The 19,695-nt window shown below is 48.4% G+C and overlaps 1 protein-coding gene across 1 annotated transcript in view; it reads left to right on the top strand.

Moving 5' to 3' along the window:
* PAPPA (pappalysin 1) overlaps positions 1–19,695 on the top strand; it is a 243,099-nt gene that overhangs the window by 189,679 nt on the left and 33,725 nt on the right. The window contains exons 17-19 of the mRNA XM_077769774.1: positions 5,683–5,893; positions 6,562–6,733; positions 16,043–16,190. Coding sequence (XP_077625900.1) covers positions 5,683–5,893; positions 6,562–6,733; positions 16,043–16,190 — 531 coding nt within the window. The remainder of the gene's footprint in view (positions 1–5,682; positions 5,894–6,561; positions 6,734–16,042; positions 16,191–19,695) is intronic.

Consider the following 19,695-nt stretch of genomic DNA (forward strand, 5'->3'; position numbering starts at 1 on the left):
CAAAAAAAAAAAAAAAAAAAAAGCAGGGTAGCCCTCACCCTACAAGAGAAATTGTCATACAACTTCTAAGAGAATGCTTCTTTCTCCATCTATCAGCCTGGTGTTTGGGATGGTCAGGGCAAAGGATGGATGAGAATCCCACTGGGTCCAAATCACTGCTGGGTGATAATGGTAGACCACTACTCAGATTATGCCTGGGGACTTGAAAGTCACAGTGGAGAAAAGATTTGTCCAAGATCACACAGCTGCCTACGAGGCCACTTTTCAACATGAGGGATGCTAAGATGTCATCTCTGACATAATTCTTCCTTTCTCGCTTCTGCTCCACTCTGAGCAGTTGCTCAGGTTTTAAGAGCCAAGCCTTTTCTAAAGCCCTTTAACCTTTTCTGAAGCCTGTCCCTCAACCCAGAAGCCCATAGAAACCTGGAACTTTAGATCTTGAAGAAGCCCAGTGGTTATCAAGGGTAATCATTTAATTTGGTGATGGGGAAACAGACCCCAGAGAAGAAGACATTACCATTAGCAATGGGGCCAGAAGGCAGGAGTCCTGACTCTAGAAGTGGTCCTTTGCTAGGCATGCCATTCCCACCAGTCTGGTGAACTTATCTACCTTATATCTGCCATTTTCATTCCCAAGCCTCTCCTCCGTGGCAGGTGTCCAATGTTGCAGGCTCCTTTCTCTCCCATCTTGGGAAGTTTCCATTAATTGTCCCTGGAGGTGACTGCATTTTAGAACAGCCTCTTTCCTTTGAGTCTAGCATGTGGAATGACAAATGGGGACCCTTGATAAAGAAATGTGGAAGTGAGGGGCACCATTCTGGACAGTGGGGAGAGGGTTGTGAAATCTTATTGTATGACCAGTTCTTGATTTTGAGATACCTCACTCATCCAAATTCTCCTGATTCCATGACATGTTCTTTGGCCGTGCTCAAGGATAAAAACTCTGTGGTGGGGTCAAGAGAGCATTTGGGGGCAGGGGGGGTGCCTGGGTGGCTTAGGAAGTTAAACGTTGACTCTTGATTTCACCTCAGATCATGGTCTTGGGGTTCATGAATTCAAGCCCCTCACTGGGCTCTGTGCTGATGATTCAGACCCTGCTTGGGATTCTCTCTGTCTCCCTCTCTTTCTCCTTTCTCTGCCCCTTTCCCCTTGATTCGCTCATTCTCTCTCTCTCTCTCTCTCTCTCTCTCTCTCTCATGTTTATTTGTTTATTGTGAGAGAGAGAGGGAGAGAGGGCGCGCTTAGGAGTCAGACCTGGAGGGAGCCCAACTCTAGACTGAGCGACTCATATTCCCTTCAGGGAGTCTGTTTTCTCACCTACAGAATGGGGTTAGTGAAAAATTGGGTTCTGAGGAACGTCAAGAAGATGGCCCTGAAAATTCCTTCTGGGCCTGCCTCATGGACTCAATTACAAACAGCTATTGGTAGAATTCCTTTCAAATATTCAGGAGAACTGGACACTTAAACAATCAAAATGTAATCTGATTCACCTCGGCTGGAGCTGTGAGAGCCCAGTTTTCCTGAGCAAATGACATACTTTCCAGGACTGCCAAGCCCAGCTCAGATTTTCTCTTTGACTCCATGGGGTCCCAGGAGCCTAGGAATGCACTTTCCAGACTGAAATTGGCAGAGGATGGCCTGCTTCTCTTGATGGCTCCATTTCCTCTGCCTCAGCTTTTCCCTCTGGCTTGCTGCAGCTTCAGTGCTGGGTGAAGTTCCAGTTGGCTATTTTTGGGAAAACAACCATCCTGAAATCCTTTATGTCCGTGTTTCCTGCCTCACCTGGCCCAGGACATTGTACAAAGACCTCTTTTCTATTTATACTTCCTGCCTTTCTTCTTCTTCCTCCTCTGTAACTTCTGTTAAGGTCTATTTCTTACCAGGAGCAATGAAACTGACTCTCCTCCCAGCTCCAGCCATACTAGCCTTTGGCCAGGGCAGCCTCCTGAGGGCTTGTGTGTCCTTTTCCAGTCTATCTAGCTGCATTTGTGTTTCTCAAAACAATACAGTGGCCAGTATGCTTTCACATCCTAAGTTGTTAAAGTTGCTAAGAACTCAAAGACAGCTTTGGCTTAGGGCCAGAGAGGTTGGCTGACTTGTTCAGTGTCAGAAGTAGATTCATCTTAGTTCATGCATTTAACAAATGGATACTAAAGGCCTGCTTTGTTCTTGGCACTAAGCTAGGGTCTGGCACTAAAGGAATGAACAAGGTCCATCCCCTGACTTTAGGATACAGGGACCAGGTACGAGGTAATAAGAAGCCAGATGTTAGGTCTCCTGGCACTTCCCTCCTTGTATTCTGCCCTAGGTTAATTTCAGTCTTAAAGGCACTCCCAAAGAGATGTGGTCTTCTGGGTAATCTTTTGAATAAAATAATAAAAATAGGCACATCTCTTCAACAGTACATTTATACTTATTTTAATATTCATTAGAGATTGAAATTTCTTTAGGCACATTTGTAGGCAGACTGAGCAAGATTTATTTTCTGGACTATAAAAGATGAACCGATGAGGGGCACCTGGGTGGCTCAGTTGGTTAAGCATCTGACTCTTTTTTAAAAAAAATTTTTTTAATGTTTTATTTATTTTTGAGAGAGAGATAGAGACAGCGTGAGCAGGGGAGGGTCAGAGAGAGAGGGAGACACAGAATCCGAAAGGGAGACACTGGCTCCAGGCTCTGAGCTGGCTGTCAGCACAGAGCCCAACGTAGGGCTCAAACCCACGAGCCCTAAGTCAGAAGCTTAGCCAACTGAGCCACCCAGGCGCCCTAAGCATCTGACTCTTGATCTTAGCTCGCATGTCCTTTTCCAGAGAGCATTGTGTTCCCCCAGGAAATCCAGTAGGGAATGAGATAGGGAGGCATGGACTTGACAGAAGTATCCAGGGTCTCTTTTAGAGCCAGGTATGCTGTGGGCAACCAGAGCCCAGTCCCTTTGGGGAATTGTGAGAGACAGTGCAGAATATTCCTCAGAGGTACCACAACTCTGGGAACTGGCGTGTTAATCCACCAGCTCCATCACTGGTTGAATACTACTTCCAGCAGCACTGTGAGCTTGTCTTGTGCATGGGCACAGGGTGCATGCATGACCACAACAAAAGGCTTCCAGCACAGGGTTGTAGAGGTACAGTAACCCTCCTTCAGAGTATAGAGGTCAGGGCCAAGGGGATGAGGACAAGACATGGATAGCATGTGTTATACCCTGCTTTCTTCAATGCCACATAGTGGATTACAGTAGTGACTATGGTTGGGCATAGTCATCCCGATTCTGTGTCTGCATCTCCTGGATTTTTGTGTTGTTGGGGTGGGGGCATGTCCATGGTCCTGAAGCACCAATTCCTGCTCTAGTGTGGTTCTTCCTTGGACTGTGGTACACAGTTCACTCCTATATACCCTCTCCCAGAATTGTATTTCTGGTTTGCATCCTTCCTCCCTCCCTCTCTCCCTCCCACTCCCTCTCCCTCTCCCTCCCTCTCTCTCCCTCTCCCTCCCTGTCTCTCCCTCTGTCTCCCTCTCTCTCCCTCTCTCTCTCGTTCCTCCCCTTCCCCCCTTCATTTCCTCTCTTGAGTAACATTTTCCAGTTTTTGTTATCTTGCCACTAAAGGACCATGACTTTAACTTCACAATTTATAATTTGCATACCTGATATGGTATACTTTTAGGAGTCCAAACACTTTTTTCCACAGATATTTTATCCCTCCTGGGAAATTCAGAGAGGTCAATTCAGCTTATATCTTTTATAACTCCTCTTCCTTGCCCTCCTCCAAAAGCTATAGAAGACTATAGCTTTTGCTATGCCTGTGTACCCCAAAATACTGTCCCAATCACAAAAGCAATGCAAAAAGCAGTTTGGAGTCTCTTGGTGTTCTAGAAGCCTCCCTGCTTCTTTGGACGCCAAATGAATCATCCTTTACTTGATGTAGAAGTCTCTGTAGTTTGCAGTATCACTGTTTATCAACATGCAGTCTCTATGGGGTTCACAGACACTAGGTTGCCTTGTGCTCACCAGATGGATCACACTTGCACAGGAGGAGAAAGAAGATAATGAATGGGGTCAGGGGAGCAAGGGGCCTATAGAAAAGTGCCCAGCATTCCCTCATTCCTCTTTCTCTTCCTCTTCCTCCTCTTCTTTCTCCTCCTCTTCCTCTTCCTCTGTTCTGGAGTATCTATTGCCTTCTAGTACATCAGACAGTTCGCTTTTTCATATAGTTTATTGGGTTTCTTCCTATCACACTAGAATATAAGTTCCAAGAGGCCTGGCTTTGAGGGGTTTATCCCACCATACAAAAGCAAAGCTGGCACCTAGCATTGCGTGGATGCTTGTTGGATGAATGAAGGCCTCTGTGAAATTCACATGGGCCCCTCAGATCTGCCAATGAAGGTGACATTAGGAGGCATAAAGTGAATCAAATAAGGAATCTGACAGCACTTTACTGCACACTTTTCATCGATGTTCCATTTCGTCTTCTCTGCCGTGAAAGGTGGGAGCAATTGCTTTCTTCCTATAGATCAGAGAGTTGGGATTTGCCCCTCTTATTTGGCTCTCAGAGAGAAGGGCTCCACTGAACATATGTAGCCAACTTCCCATGGAAAATAATAACCACCTCTGTCACTAGACAAAATTGGCTTGAAGCTTCGGTTTACCTTTTACTAACTGAGGACTCAGTTGGGTCTCTTCAGCATCCAAGTCTCTATTTCCAAGTGTGCGCTCTCATACTATGAGCCTGCCGTGAGAATAGCTGAGTAACATGTCCATGGCACTTGGGATGTGGTGAATGTCCATCTCGCCCCATCTCTCCGCCCCTCCATCCTTCACATCCCCACAGCAGCCTCCCACGTGCTTCCAGCACTGCTTGTCAACACCATTCAGTAATAAATGGGGAGAGGAGCGTTCCCCTTGAGAAACCGAGGTTTCAGGTCCATCTCCAATTGTCTTGGGGAGGTTTTGGGCACGCTGCGCATTGATAATATATGACCTGGCAGTGAAAAGCCTACCGCCTCGTGTTTTACTTTTATTTGCAACATTCCCCATCAGGCCAGCTTCCCGGTGGCAATCAGCACGTCTGTCAGAGCTGGCACAGGCTACGGTGCTGTGCTGCTCTCTCAGCTGCTTTGGCAAAGCCTCACTGAACACTGGGGCCTGAAAGAAATATCAAGCCTCCAGATACCACAGTGCTGTCACTTTCTGGCATGAGGGGGGCTAGGATAAGTACAGGGGCGCAGGGCCCAAAGAAGAGTGGCAGGCAGCTTGAGGTCACATGGCACCCTGACATCAGAGCTCAGAGTAGATTCTGATAGGGCCCTCCTGTGTCAATGATCAGAAAGCAGGTATGTTCATCTCCAGGCTCAGATGCCCACCTGGCAAACCAAGGAGGATGGATGGAAGAAGCATGGAGGTCTCTTTCCTATGTAGTATAAAAGGTTCAGAGTCAGGAGTCAGGATCCTTGACTTTTCATTTACTGTAGATATGGGGTGAGTTACTCCCCAGGTTGGGTCTCCTTTTATCACAGCTCTCTGGATCTCCCTAGGGCCTCTCAATTGTAAATGGAAGGGTCTAGAATTCGAAGAATCTTCTGGCTCTACAAGTTGACTTAAGCCCAGGCAACCTGTAAGTCAGCTTGGCTGTCAGAGACCCATCCCCCTGCCCCCACATTTGCTAACCCTTGCCCGCCTGTGTCCTCCAGGTAACAACAGTCTGCTGACCTGTATGGAGGATGGACTTTGGTCCTTCCCAGAGGCCCTGTGTGAGCTCATGTGCCTAGCTCCGCCCCCGGTGCCCAACGCAGACCTCCAGACAGCCCGTTGCCGAGAGAATAAGCACAAGGTGGGCTCTTTCTGCAAGTACAAGTGCAAACCTGGATACCACGTGCCTGGTTCCTCCCGAAAGTCAAAGAAGTAAGTAGGGCTGGAAACATACACTCACAGGTTCTGGGGAGCAAAGAGAGCCACGTCTGGATATCTGATGAGAAGGAAGCATCCATTTCTTTGCTAGAGGGAATAGCCACTCTACATTACATGCTGCCCTGTGAGAATTTAGAGGGACATTTTTAGGAACTGCCTACTGGCTATGTGACCTCAGGCAAGTGACTTCACTTCCCAGGGCCTCTATTTTTCAACACTAAAATGGGAGTGATAGTATCAGTTACCACAGAGGAGGACTGTGAAAAATAAATGAGGATGTGTATATAAAGTGTTCGTAAAGTGCCTGGCACACAGTAGTTGTTCAACGAATGGTGAGTGTTAATATCGTCATCATACTAGCACCCATCAGAACATTCTAGAAGAAAGGGAGAGGACCGGAGCTTGCAGGGCTAGAAATTTATTTCAGTCCACATGCAACTGAGAGACTGTCTGAAACCCTTGCTTGCCTCAAGTTCTGTGAGTGAATTTTCTTTAATCCCTACACAGTGGTTCTCTACCAACCAAAAGGACAGGTAGGGGATCAGGAACGGGAAAGGGAAAGGAGGGGCCGACTGGCTCCAGAGAAACTTGGGTGTTTGGATGGGGCATGAGTTTGGTCGTCTGGTCCTTGAGACGTCTCTTCTTTAATCTCTTCTTTGAAGAAGAGCCTTCAAGACTCAGTGTACCCAAGATGGCAGCTGGCAGGACGGGGCTTGTGTTCCTGTGACTTGTGACCCACCTCCGCCGAAATTCCATGGGCTCTACCAGTGCACAAATGGCTTCCAGTTCAACAGCGAGTGTAGGATCAAGTGTGAAGACAGCGATGCTGCCCAGGTAAGACTCCTTGAACTTGAGGCCGGTGCTCTGGGCCCGCTCCTATCTGCTTACTGAAGACCAGCTGTGTCTGAAGAACAGCGTCCTCCAGGAGACTCTGTAGATATGACAGTGTTTCCGGTGCAGATGTTAGGAAACTGGGTCCTGGTTATATTCTTTTGTAATCTCCCAGAGCCTTTTTGTCCTCCCTGAGCACCCTATTTTGGCTCAGAGACTCTTAGCTTTGCGAAATGTGTGGTGTTAGAACCCTTCCAAAGGAAAGCACGTATGGAATCCCACGGTGTACAGTCGACCACAGATGAGTCACTCTGATAAGAGCGTCCAGAGCAGTGTTGGCCAACTTTCTACCTCCATGACCTGCGTTCGATTACCCTGAGGTAAAAGCATGAGGCTGCCGTGACCTCAAGGCATCAGTGGCTCTGCCGGCATGAAGAGAAGGGGCACTAGGCTCAGACTAGAAGTTCAGAGTGTGGAGAACACTAGGGAAGAAAGGGAGATGAGGAGGAGGTAGGAGGGTTGGGATTTTGTCTCCATCCCCTTATAACTGGGAGTAAGTCCTGCATTCTCCCCACTCCTGCAGGAGGAGTCTCTGACTGAAGTTCTCTTGCTCCTTCTGAGATGGGTGGGGAATCTAGGATGGAGAAGGGGGAACAAGAGGCCAGCTCACTCCAAAGGAGCCTTAAATCCACTAGCGTTTCCACCATGATAGAATGGTTTGGGTTGGTACACTGAGCCCCGTATTTCATGGGTGTGCAAGGACCTTCAGCCAGCTGGGCCCCAGGCTTCACCTGCAACTGGTCCTCACCCATCTTTATAGTGTGCCCCCCCCCCCAAATGCCAGGCCCTGCCAAACCACCATCCTTAGCCCTCCTCTCTCCTGCTCCACACACACAAACCAAGTCCTACCCATTCTGCCTCCAGGACATCTCCTGAAGCTGTTCTCCCCTGTTCCTGGTGCCACGCCCCTAACTTAGGCCACCGTCATCTATTTCCTGGGCCACATGCAGCCTTCTGATTATCTCCCTGCTTTTACAGCCCTGCCTCCCTCCAGCACATTCTCAGCGTTTCAGCCTGAGGGATTTGTTCATAGCATGTATCTTATCACGACGATTCCCCTGCTTAAAGCCCCTGGTGAACCAGTGGCCCCTATGCCCCGTAGGATACACTCTCAGCTCCTTGGGGTGGATTCAAGGCCTCCCGATCATGAATGAGACTGTTCTCCTTCTCACCTCTGCATTCTCAGTTAAAGAGCTTTTGTCCTACCTTTTTGAGCTGCCTCACTCCTAATCTTCCTTCCCAGGGCAGCTCAGACACCCATTCCTCCAGGAACCCCCTTATTTACTGAAGAATGGTTGGCACATGATGCCATATTTTTGCAGGTGTACAACATAGTGATTTGACAAGTCTGTACGTCACACTGTGCTCACCACACATGTAGCTATCATCTGTCACCCTACAAGGCTATCACACTACCATAGACTACATTTCCCGTGCTGTACCTCTTATCCCTGTGACTTACTATTCAAGCCTGGGCCTCCTACTCCCCTTCATCTGTTCTGCCCATCCCCCCACTCTGGTGACTATCAGTTCCAGGAACTCTTTCTTGAGATTCCTTCCACTTTTGGGCTCAGTACCCCTCCTTGGAGTTCCCCAGCCGCCCCCATCCCCCCATGCACTGGCCATACCACACTGCAGTTCATTTCAGGTGTCCCCTTCCCCAGGTTATGAAATGCTTGACCACCTCTTTAATCTTCCCTGAGTTTTCAGCACTTGGGACAGTGCCAGGCACCCAGGTGCCCAGGAAATGTCAAGGTATGAGAAAGAGCCATAGTGGGCTTTCAGAGCAATCTTGTCATTTTCCAAATAAGAAAAACTAATGCTGGGAGAAGTCACTCAACCACCCCAGGTGACAGAGCTGGGGTCACCTGAGTCAGATTCAGAGTCTAGGTGCAGACAGACTATAGACAGACTGAATCCAACAGGCACCAGTTGAAAATCCTTCATAGAGTACACCCATGGATGACTGAGTACCCACGTCCTTCGCATCCTTGACTGCCAGGGAAGCAGAAGCCAGTGCCGGAACAAGAAAAGACCAGAGATTACCCCGGCCTCACACAGGCTGATCAACTTCCCTCTCCCTCCCCTACATAAAACTGTTGCTAACAGTTACCCAAACTGCTGAGCCAAGTAATATTCTGGCCGTGGTCATGTTATCAAACTGAAACCCAGTCTGCCTGTGGCCTGCCAAGTACCTTTCATGGCCAGTTTGTATTTAAAGGAGAGGAAAATGTAAATTTATCAGATGATTCAAGCAGTTCTGTTTGGCAACTGGTGGAGAGGCTAGACGCGAAGGAGCAGCGTATTGCCTGTCGGCGCAAAGAATGAGGAGACGTGTGCCAAATGGGCTCCTAATACAATTGACGTTACTAGTTTGTACCGAAAATGAATTTCCTCTACCCTCAGACCAGGGGCCTGAGAGCCAAATCTAGTATTCACCTCAGATCCCCTCTTGCTGCCTGTAAACACAGCAGAAACCTACGGCCCAAAGCATCTTGAATTAAACAGCTTGTATGGAGTCAGGATTCTCTGCTTTCCAAACAAGTTCCAGATTATGGCAGCAAAGGACAGGGACTAGTATAGGGGAGGTTCATGTTCTCCCTCCCACTCCACTAACAGCAAATTAACAAATAAAGCCTCTGCTTCATTTATGCCTTGGGAGCCCCTGTGATGCTGGATCTGGACTCCGAGTTCAAATCCTGACTTCACACTTCCTCGTGGGAGGACCCGGGCAAGTTGTTTAATCCTTTAAGATTCAGTTTTCTCATGACTCATAGTTTGTCAAGATTACATGAGGTAGTAAAAGCACAGTATGCCTATGAGTATCACCCTCAAATTGTGCAGTGCACAACCTGTGTACCATACATGACAGCCCTGGGGAAGGCACAGACCACAAACACCTCCCTTTGAGGTCACTTCTAGTGGAGAGAATCTCTGGTGCTTCATGTGGGCTCCTATAAAATTCAGAAACAAAGGCAACATATTGAAAGTTATCCCTCTGTTGGGAGGCTAGTCCCAGAAAGTTAAAGAAGGGGGTATCTATCATGCATAAAATCAGAATGTGGGGTGGGAGATTGTGGGGGTATCTATCATGCATAAAATCAGAATGTGGGGTGGGAGATTGTGGGGGTATCTATCATGCATAAAATCAGAATGTGGGAGATTGATATGAACCATAGGGAAGCCTGATTTATTGCTCAAATAAACCTGTAGAATATATAGACTCTCTAGTCTAGCAATACCCAGTAGAACTTTCTGCTGTGATGGAAATGGTCCCTATCTGTGCTTTGCAATATGGTGGCCACCGGTCACATCTTGCTATGGAGTACTTGAAATGTGGCTGGAGCAACTGAGCAACTAAGTTTTACACTTTATTTAATTGTAAATGGTTCAAGTTTAAGTGCAAACAGCCACACTAATATAGTAGCTACCATATTGGACAGTTCAGCTCTCAAATTTATAGCGTTATTATTCCTGTAAACCACGGCAGAGAACCTTGGTAATAACAGCTTTTTTAAGTGTTTCCGGGATGCCAGGCTGGTGCCCCAGACTTTCATTCATTTTGACAACTCACAACAAACATTTGAAAAAGAAATATCATCCCCTTCTTCCAATGAGGAAAGAAGCCTAGGAGGCTAAGGTCTTGCCCACAGTTACGAGTGAGTGGGCGGTGTGGATGGGGCCCACAGCCCTGTCCTTCCCACTACCCTGAACATTTCCAGGGCAGGCTAGTGGCAAAGGGCAGGAGCTCCATCCCCAGACAGCTGGGGAGAAGTGCTAATTGTCCCAACATTTAATCTGGCTCAGATGTTTCTGAGCTGTCCGAGGTGAGAACTCAGGCCTGGCTCTGCAGGAGAAGCGCTGTGGGGAATTTGCAGGCGATTAGGGGAGAAGGGATGGAGTCTGTGGAAGATGTGTGCGCAGGGCCTGCGGCAGGGGAGGGAGAGACTAAAGGTGCTTGTGGACAAAGCGATGCTCTAAATGGGGCTTTCAGTAGCTCTGGAGGAGCAAGGTCGGAAGGGTAGGAGTAGAGTCACTGATGCACCCAGTTCGTCACATGGATCACAGAGGTGGCCGTGAAAGTCTTTCTGCCACTAGCAGTGTGCATCTATCTCATGCCTTTAGGGGTCTGCTGTGGATACAGCACAGTTCCTGCATGTACAACTCTCCAAGCAGGGGCAGCTTTTAGGTTCAGTGTTGTGAAATGCTTGTGTAGGCACTCTGGGCCTCCTAGAAGAAGTTAGAAACTTCATAGGAGGTGAGAAAGACCTAGAAGATCCCCTACTGCAACCCACTTCTTTTATAATGGGACCATTGGAGCCCAGAGAAGGGAAGGGACTTGCCTCAAGTCACACAGCAAGTCACTAGCAGAGTCAGATCTTAAAGTCTCAAATCTTCTGACCTAGTCATTGTACACTATTTTCTGCCCATCCCTCCTCCCACTTAAACGGCTACATGTTACCCTTGTACCTTACTTGGAAGATGCAAAGTGCATATAAGGGCACTCACTGCCTGGGAACAGAGGCAAGTAATTAATAGCAGTGATTTATTGAGCATTTATTATTTGCCAGTCCCTGAGTTGAGTGCTCTACACAGAACACTTTATTGAAGCCCCACAGCATCAGTCTGGCATTACTGCCCCATTTTCTAGATGAGGAAGCTGAGGTTCCTAAGGTAAGGTGGTTCATCCCCTGTTATGTAGTTAAGAGTGGTGGACCTGAGATTCCTGTCATTAGATCTGCCTGTCCCCAAGGCTTTAGCTCTTTATGTCCCATGTGTATAGCCTGGTTCTGTCTAGCTCTGAGGCTGCCACGTGTCTCTCTGCCATTATTTTGTCTATTCCCATTTCTGCCAAGGAGAAGTCTAATTCTCCCCCTCTCCTCATCTCACCTCCTCTCCCCACCCCTCCCCTCCATCATAGTACGGGCACAGAGGCTTATAGTCAGGAGACCTGGCTCTGGTATCCGCGATCTCCAGGACGTGGGCACGCTGCCTTCTTGCTGTGGCTGCTGCCACTTCTAAAACGTTGGGGATGCTTGGGTTGATTCTCAAGTCACCCCAGATAAAGCAGAGCAGAGTGGCCTTGAGCCTTAGGTGACAGAGAGCCCCGGTGTGCGTTTAAGCTCTAACTACTTCCCATAATCTAACTTACTTGGCCTTCATGCTGACCCTGTCAGGTAGTGGACCCCATGCCCATTAAATAGCTGAGAAAATTAAGGAACATAGGCCAAGGAACTTCCCTAAATAACCATGGCCTGGAAGTTGCAGGGCTGAGATTTAAATCTTCATGCTCCTAACCATTATAGTGGCATCATTTAAAAACTCACATTTCCACTTCCTAGCTGGACCTCAGTTTCTGAATCCATAGCAGGGATATAATTTCTACTCTACTGTGTCAGTAAAAGGATTTTGAAATGCCTGTAAGACATGAGGGCACATGGTGGGTATTTGATAATATAATTATTAGGTGCCTACAGCAGTTCGGGGGTCTGTGTGGCTAAGGAGAGTTTGAGAGAGCCCCACGTGCTTTTGTACAGATAGATGGACAGGCACAGAAAGGCAAGATGTTCTGATGAGGGATACTCAACCCTCTTGGAAAAGATTTCACTTTAGCATTCAGAATTGTGCACTCAGAGCCAAATGTACCCAGCAGGCTTCCTGCCCAGTGGCCTTTGGTTCTATCAGAAGGTATCCTCAATGCCTGGTCTTCCATGGTCACAGCAGACTTAACATCAAGGGTCAGTTCTGAGGCTCTGTCATAGCTGGTAAGCAAGCACTGAGTGCACCAGGATCTAGTCCTAAAGGCAAATGTGGGAATCCAGAAAGGCTCTGGGAAGTCTTCTGTGCAGGGGGCACAGCAAAAGCAAAGATGTGGAGGTGGGAAGGAAGAGGAACGTGAGACTAGAAGGAAAGACAGGTGCATAGCGAGGGATGGGGCTAGACTTGTCAGCTGGGTTCCGCTCGGGAGGCCCTGGAGTGCCAGCCCACAAGTATGCCTTGTTTGGAAGTCTAAGGTGTCTTAGCAGAAGGTTGCCGTCTTTTTTTTTTTTTTTTAAGCATATGTAGTCTGCAGCAGAAAGTGCCCGATGAACTGGGCAGGAGGGAGAGAGGCTGCAGACAGCAAGACCAGTGCCTTTATGTCCCCACCTTCCATGGTGGAGCCTGCTGTGGTGGCTTTCTCTATGGCCAAATTCCCTGAGCCAAATCCAGCTAGTTCTAATACGTTCTCTGCTGCAAACCAAGGTCCCCAGCCAACTCTGGCCCACGTAGTGCTGAGGTCTGCAGCCCTTCGGGGGCTGGAGGCCAAATGCATCATAGGCCCAGGCCAAGGCTCCAGGAAATTGGGGTCAATTCCCTACTCCCCTGAGGGCCCAGCAGAATCATGGGGCCTGGGGCCTGGGGCTCTGGGAGGGAGAGTCGGTTCTCTGAAGCCACACGAAGCTGCCTAAACTTTCCCTGAGCTCACACAGAATGTCTGGGGGTGGGCTCTGCAAGTCGTTCCACAGCTGCATGCTTGGGACTGGCCACCCTTCTCCCACAGCCACCAAGGTTCTCACTGCATTTGGAAAGGCCCATGAGAGGTCCAGAGAAGGCCTCCCTCCCCTCTTTCTCTTCTGAATCCTGTCTCCTTGCAGCTGTTTTCTCAGACACGGTAGCCTCAGCCTGCATCAGCTCTTTGAATGAGCTTATTCATTTCCTCATACACGCACTCATTCATTTATTCCTGCATTCACCCATTTCTTCGTTTGCTCACTTATGCATTTATTTCCTCGCCCACACATTCATTTATGTTCTTGCTTATTAAACAGATTCATTCTATAATTCTCTACTGATTCGTCACCTCTTTTCTTTTGTTAAGCAGATAGTTCTTTTTTTATTTTTGAGAGCGAGAGAGTAAGAGAGAGGATACGCAAGCTGGGGAGAGAGGCAGAGGCAGAGAGACAGAGACAGAGACAGAGAGAGAGAGAGAAAATCCTAAGCAGGCTTCATGCTGAGCACAGGAGCCCAATGCAGGGCTCGATCCTACGACCCTAGGATCTGACCTGAACCAAAATCAAGAGTAAGATTCTTAACTGACTGAGCCACCCAGGTGCCCCTAAACAGATAGTTCTTGAATAAGGAGAAATATCTACTGAGTGATGAATGAATGGACCAAGTTGTCAGGACCTACTAGAAGTTGTGGAAAGGCCCTGAGGATGCAGGGATGACGGGGGAACCGTCTTGGGCCTTGAGGAGTTCATCATCTGGGTGGGAACGGATGAGAAACAAAGAGGCAGTGCATGTCAGAGACCCTGAGGTAGTACACTCTACAGAGTCAGAGCAGCATTAGGACACGATAGCTCGTGCTAGACAAGGTGTTGGGCAGAGAGCGAAACAAAGCAGCCAGAAGGCCCGGGAGTGCAGAGGCATGGCGTCGTGAAATAGCTATGGTACGTTTGAGAGTGCAGGCGATTAAAACCAAAGTTCAAGGTTTGTGGTGGTGGTGTTGTAGGGAGCAAGGACATGGAGAATTAGCCAAAGTTAAGGCTATGGGGGCTATGGAAGTCAGACACAGGAGTTTGAATGGCGACTGAAGGGCCCAAGAGCCATTGCAGAGGTTTTCACACTGGTGGAGCACGATCGGCTCCTCTCGTCTCATATAGAGTTTTTCTTCTTTTTTTTTTTTTTTAATTTTTTTTTATGTCTTATTTATTTCTAAGAGAGAGNTTTTTCTTCTTATCAAAAGCTTGAAAGAGGGAGAGAATAGGGGCACCTGGGTGGCTCAGTCGGTTAATCGTCTGACTCTTGACCTTGGCTCAGGTCATAATCTCACGGTTTGTGGCATCAAGCTCTGTGTCTGTCTCCACATTCACAGCAGAAAGCCTGCTTGGGATTCTCTATCTCCCTCTCTTTTCTGCCTCTCTCCAGCTCACTCTCTGTCTCTCTCTCTCTCTCTCAAAAGAAATAAATAAACAAACATTAAAAAAAAAAAAGAAGGAGAGAATATACAGCTTATTCTCAGAAGGAGGGACCCCCCACCCAGAAACCACCCATGGTTCTCCATTCTCAGGGGGCAGAGTCCAAACTCCATAAGCTGACATTGAAGGCCACACCCTGCATCTGCCCCACCAGCTCCTCCTCCCTTGGATCACAGGATGAGAAACCTTGGTGAGCTCTCTGCTGCTCACTGTACTTCCTTGCATTTGCACATGCCCTTCGGCCTTCCAGAAAAGTCTTTCCATCCCTGTTTTGCCTGTGATTCTATGCATCCTTAAAAACACCTTTCCATATGTCACTGCCTCTCCAGGATCTTCCCTGCTTGCCCCTCACAACCAGAATTACTCTCCCCATGTGCTCACAGCACTGTGACTGAGCATGGTTGCACGGATGTGACTGTCTCACTGTGCCAGATACTGGCCACTTCACTTTTGGACCCCACAGAGCTGGGCACAGTCTGGGCACTAAGAAATGGTCCTTGGCTTCAGGGGAAGTTCTGAAATTTGTACAGAGCTGGACCTCCTATGAGAAGCCCAGACTTTGAAAGGGGGCTCAGAGAAAGGACCATGTCTTCAAGCTGCATTTACCTACCACCTTGCAGAGGATTGAGAAAATGTATTGTGCCTATTTTAGAGTTGAGGGGAGGGCACAGATAGAAGATTCCCCACACACCCTCCTGGTGCCATTATTGCTGGAATGCAATGGAATGGAGCAAAAGAAAGGAAGGAGAGGCAAAGGACAGGAAGCAATGTCCTAGAAGAAAAAGCTTCTTGGCTGCTGAGTTAGCATGTGGCAGAGCCCTTTCATGGGATATTTTCTCACTGGCTGAGAGTAAATAAGCTTTGTTGCATAGCTACCATCTCATGAACAGCCCTAGGACCCATGTTCTACTTGCTGTATGAGTTGGGGTACATTTGGTCCCAGACCTTCTCAGTTAAAAAAAAAAATCAACACACAAAACAAAAGCCTCTGACAAATCTCTGAAAGAGCTTGATGCTAGGATACAGGAAACCTGGGAGTTAGGCTCCCTGGGAAGCTTTGAGCAAGCTTTATTCTGCACAGAGTCCTCAGTTTCCCCATCTGTAAAATAGAGGTGTGAACAGTACCTATAGTTTAGGGTGATTGGGTTTCCACTGTGGTTTAGAAACTGGTTGTGGAACATGTCCAGGGCTCTGGGGAGATGAGGAGCAGTTTCCTCGTTTATGTTGAGGGACTTATGATGTTGAGGATGGTCGTCCCTGTTGGTCACCCTGACTGTTTTTCTGTGATGTTCAGGGACGTGGGAGCAATGTCATCCACTGCCGGAAAGATGGCACCTGGAGCGGCTCATTCCACGTCTGCCAGGAGATGCAAGGCCAGTGCTCAGCCCCAGACCAGCTCAACAGCAACCTCAAACTGCAGTGCCCGGACGGCTATGCCATCGGTACGGTGTGTGTGTGACAGTAGGGGAGGGGCGGGCCCTTCTGGCAACCTGGGGCTGGTGCCTCACTGGGTGATTGGGCACCGCTATCTTATGAGGCCCTGTAAGGGGGAAACAAAGGTGAAAGGGACCAGGTCCTTGCTCCCAGAAAGAGTGAAGGGCATGAATGTTAGAGAAACAGCAGTGGGTGAGTGTGGAGTCTTCCTGGAGTGAGCTGACCATGGCATCTGGGGACATGGGGGCTCTCAGAGGAAGGGGTGCATACATAGGGATTTACAAGGACTTGTTGGGTGGAAAATGGCAGACAAAGACAGAAGGAACCATGTGGCAAAGGGAAGGAGATGTGGAAGCACATATCCCATTTGGGAAAGCAGTAGTGGTCCTGTGTAGCTGCCTTTGTTGATCTGAAATTTTGCATAATACTCGTCATTCATGAGTACCTCCTATGGGCGAGGCCCTGCATCAAGTGCTCTATAGAGGCACCATATCTTATCTGCTCAATGACCTTTACCATATGAGGAAGCTGGGACTTGAAGGGAGAACAGGATGTGCCCCGAATCCAGAGGGCTGTCCTACTCTGAAGACTCAGTTCTCTGCATGGCATCCCAGCTGTCTCCAACTGAGAGGATAAATAGCATTTTCAGAATACAACTTGCATGATGATAGGCCAGCTCACAGAGTGCTCACAGCGAGGGGAGACCACCTGGGGTTTGATGCCAGGGATTTGCCTGGTGGAAACCAGGTGCCTGGACGGATGCATTAATCACAGGCACTGAGGCTTTCTGGGGAACTGGGCGTGCATGGAGTCTGACCTCAGTTGAGGGCGGTGATGCTGACCCCTCGGGCTGATTTCCTAATTGACCATGATGAAAAGCCCAGGGAATTGGATGTTCTTTCTCATGGCCAGTGTGATTTATGGGATAATCACCAGGGATGTCTGGAGCAGAAAAGGTTATCCTGCACACACTCACTCCCAGTCACACAGAGCCAGCAAGTTCCGCACCCAGCACAATGGGAGCTGTCACTTCTTGTCCGGAAGTGAGGCCTGTGGTGGGAGAACGGAGGTGTATGGGGCCTGACCACCTCCTTTCAAAGATGGAAACACACAGCCTGAGAGTGCTTGTAAGTTCTTCACCAAAATGTAGAGTAGGGATCAGCATTCCTGCGTTTAGTGAGAAAACCTCCGAGTTGCACAGCTGCTCCCTCTGATCATTCTAAAGGTATTGTAAGTTTCCCCAGAGGCACCAATCCAAAGAACCCTCACCAGGATGTCTGCAGAGAGGTAGCATCTCGTGGGGTCTGCCAGTATAGGTGTTCAAGAAGCTTGGGGCAACAGGTGTAGCAATGGTCAGTAACATTGGCTGCTCCACCCTGAGGCCAATCCTTTCTTCTGCCTACCACTCCTGATAGGTGTGTGTGGTTCTGGACATACATGTCCGTGATGGGGTCCTACCCCGAACTCAGCAAATACATGTGAATAGTCAGTCATACTCAGGACTGGCATTAAGTGGCCCTGGGAGGAAAACTTTTGACTAAGTGACTTTTATTTAAAAAAAAAAAAAAACTTATAGGAGCGCCTGGGTGGCTCAGTCAGTTAAGTGTCCGACTTCAGCTCAGGTCATCATCTCGTAGTCCATGAATTCAAGCCCCATGTCGGGTTCCATGCTGACAGCTTAGAGCCAGGAGTTTGCTTTGGATTCTGAGTTCCCCTCTCTCTCTCTGCCCCTCCCCTGCTCGTGCTCTGTCTCTGTCTCTCAAAAATAAATAAATATTTTTTAAAAACTTAAAAAAAAAGACTTCCTGCATGTCTACATCCACTGATATGTTCAAATATATTAACACATGCAAAAATAAACACAAGCACAAATGTTTAATGATGAAACATAGACCCAAGCACATACATCATAAAGTCATGCTTGGCATGTACACATTAGCCAGATAAGTGCATCAACTCATCACCTTCACACACACACACACACATCTTATGCTCTGAAACATATTAGATACACAGAAAGATGTGCAAAAGGCAAACATAACTCACACATGTACACAGATACACCCTGTGGCCACTTTGTACATACACTACGTTCACATGTCACAAGCACACACCGCCTAGCTCTCTGCTCACCTAGCTAGAGGTAGGCAGCGGTGCGACAGTTCTGTTCCTTTGCCTCTGAGCTTTTTAGTGGTTAAGCAGAAAGGGAAGTCAGTGTGACTTCCCTCCCCGGTACCCATTGCCATGCTGATGCCCCTTTAAGGAATATGGTGATCCAGGGTAGCTGGGGGTTTACGGGGGGAGCTAAGAGAAAAAGCAGTGTGGGACACTGGGAGACAATGATTGGGAAGGAGGGAAACCTCCAGATCCCTGCCCTTCCTCAGCTGCGAAGGCTGCCACATCGGATTCCCAGGCTGAGCCCTCCCTAGGGAGAGCCCAGCTCACTGAGGAGGAGATATGATCATCCCTTGTAATCAGGGGTGAGGTGTGTGTCACTTCCTGGGGGCTGAGGCACTGGGGGGAACATTCTGGAGCCATCCAGAGCAGCTCGCTCTGGACCCCCCTCCCACGCAGCACAGGCAGGCTTCTGTGGCAGTTAGGAGGCCTCAGAAAGTTGCTACAGGCAGGGGCCTGGTGAGATCACCCTCTGTAAGGATGCCAGTTCAGGCTCATATATCACAACACAGAAGCCTGGTCCTAAAGCCCCAGCACTGTGGGGAGGGGAGGGGAGCACAGGGGAGGAAGCCACAGAGAAGGGGAGGGCAGTGATGGCCTCCTATCTTGACCATATTTTTCCTCTTTTTTCCCCTCTTGAGATAGCCTTTGTATTTCCCTCGGAGGCTCCCTCTTGCTTTCGCACAAGAGGATTTTATCTTCACAGTCTCACTTCTTCCTTGCTCCCTAGAAGCTCCTTTAGAAAGTCAACTCACAACAAACACACAACAACGAGTGTCTGTCTCCAACTGTTTAGTGACTTGTCCCCTTATTCCCATCACTCATCTTTTTGGTACTTTTGCATCCCCTTCCCATTTCTTTTCTTTCCTCTACCTTTCTTTCTCTTTCCTCTCTTGGGCTCCCCTGTATCCATCACTGGGCTTGGAAGGCAGAGGGACATGGGTTTTAATTCTTGGGCGTCTAACCACCTGCTCTGTAACCTGAGCTCTGTGCACTTGTCTAACGTGAAACTTGGGTGATGAGTTGGGTGATGACACCCATTGCATGGGCTAGATATTCAGGAGGACAAGTTACCCATGAAAACAACCTGCCTGGCCAGCAATCTGCCCCTCCTTCTGGGCTCAGTGTCCCCGTGTTTAAAGTGATGAAGTTGTAAACTCTGTCCTAGACCTGCTGTCACCCCCTCTTCAGTCCTTGTGAGTCCCTTGGACTGAAGGGGACTACAAGATGGCAACACAGAGGCACTGGTAGATAAACTATATGTACACATCTAAGTAAATGTGTGTGTGTGTATGAACACACACACACACACACACACACACACACACACACCTCTGG

This window comes from Crocuta crocuta, unplaced genomic scaffold (genome assembly GCF_008692635.1).
Source record: "Crocuta crocuta isolate KB4526 unplaced genomic scaffold, BGI_CrCroc_1.0 scaffold95, whole genome shotgun sequence".
In the NCBI taxonomy this organism is placed as follows: Eukaryota; Metazoa; Chordata; class Mammalia; order Carnivora; family Hyaenidae; genus Crocuta; species Crocuta crocuta.